Here is a 312-nt window from a genome sequence, read left to right as displayed (position 1 = left end):
CTCTGGCTGCCCCTGGGGGAATTGTCCGGTGCCACGGCACACCTGCGTGTGTTCTCTCTTCTGTCGCTGGGTTAAATGGGGAAGATAATTCCTACACCTGCAGGAGGGAGGCGTCCGAGCGGCTGTGTCCACATGGTGGCCTCACGGGCCGCACTGAGCGCTGGGTGGGCGCTGGAGCCCCCTCCAGCCAGCTGCACCCTCTGCCCTCCCCCCAGCACGTGAAGATCCTGCGGGCGCTGGTCCTGGGGGAGCTGGAGAAGGGCCAGCACCAGTTCCAGGCCCTCTGCTTCGTCACCCGGCTGCGCGACCACG

At 67.0% G+C, this 312-nt stretch overlaps 1 protein-coding gene across 1 annotated transcript in view; it reads left to right on the top strand.

The window, feature by feature from the left end:
• OAF (out at first homolog) overlaps window positions 1-312 on the top strand; it is a 30095-nt gene that overhangs the window by 24462 nt on the left and 5321 nt on the right. The window contains exon 2 of the mRNA XM_005880978.2: window positions 216-301. Coding sequence (XP_005881040.2) covers window positions 216-301 — 86 coding nt within the window. The remainder of the gene's footprint in view (window positions 1-215; window positions 302-312) is intronic.

Source organism: Myotis brandtii, unplaced genomic scaffold (assembly GCF_000412655.1).
Source record: "Myotis brandtii unplaced genomic scaffold, ASM41265v1 scaffold666, whole genome shotgun sequence".
NCBI lineage: Eukaryota > Metazoa > Chordata > Mammalia > Chiroptera > Vespertilionidae > Myotis > Myotis brandtii.
This window is presented reverse-complemented; position numbering and strand designations above follow the sequence as displayed.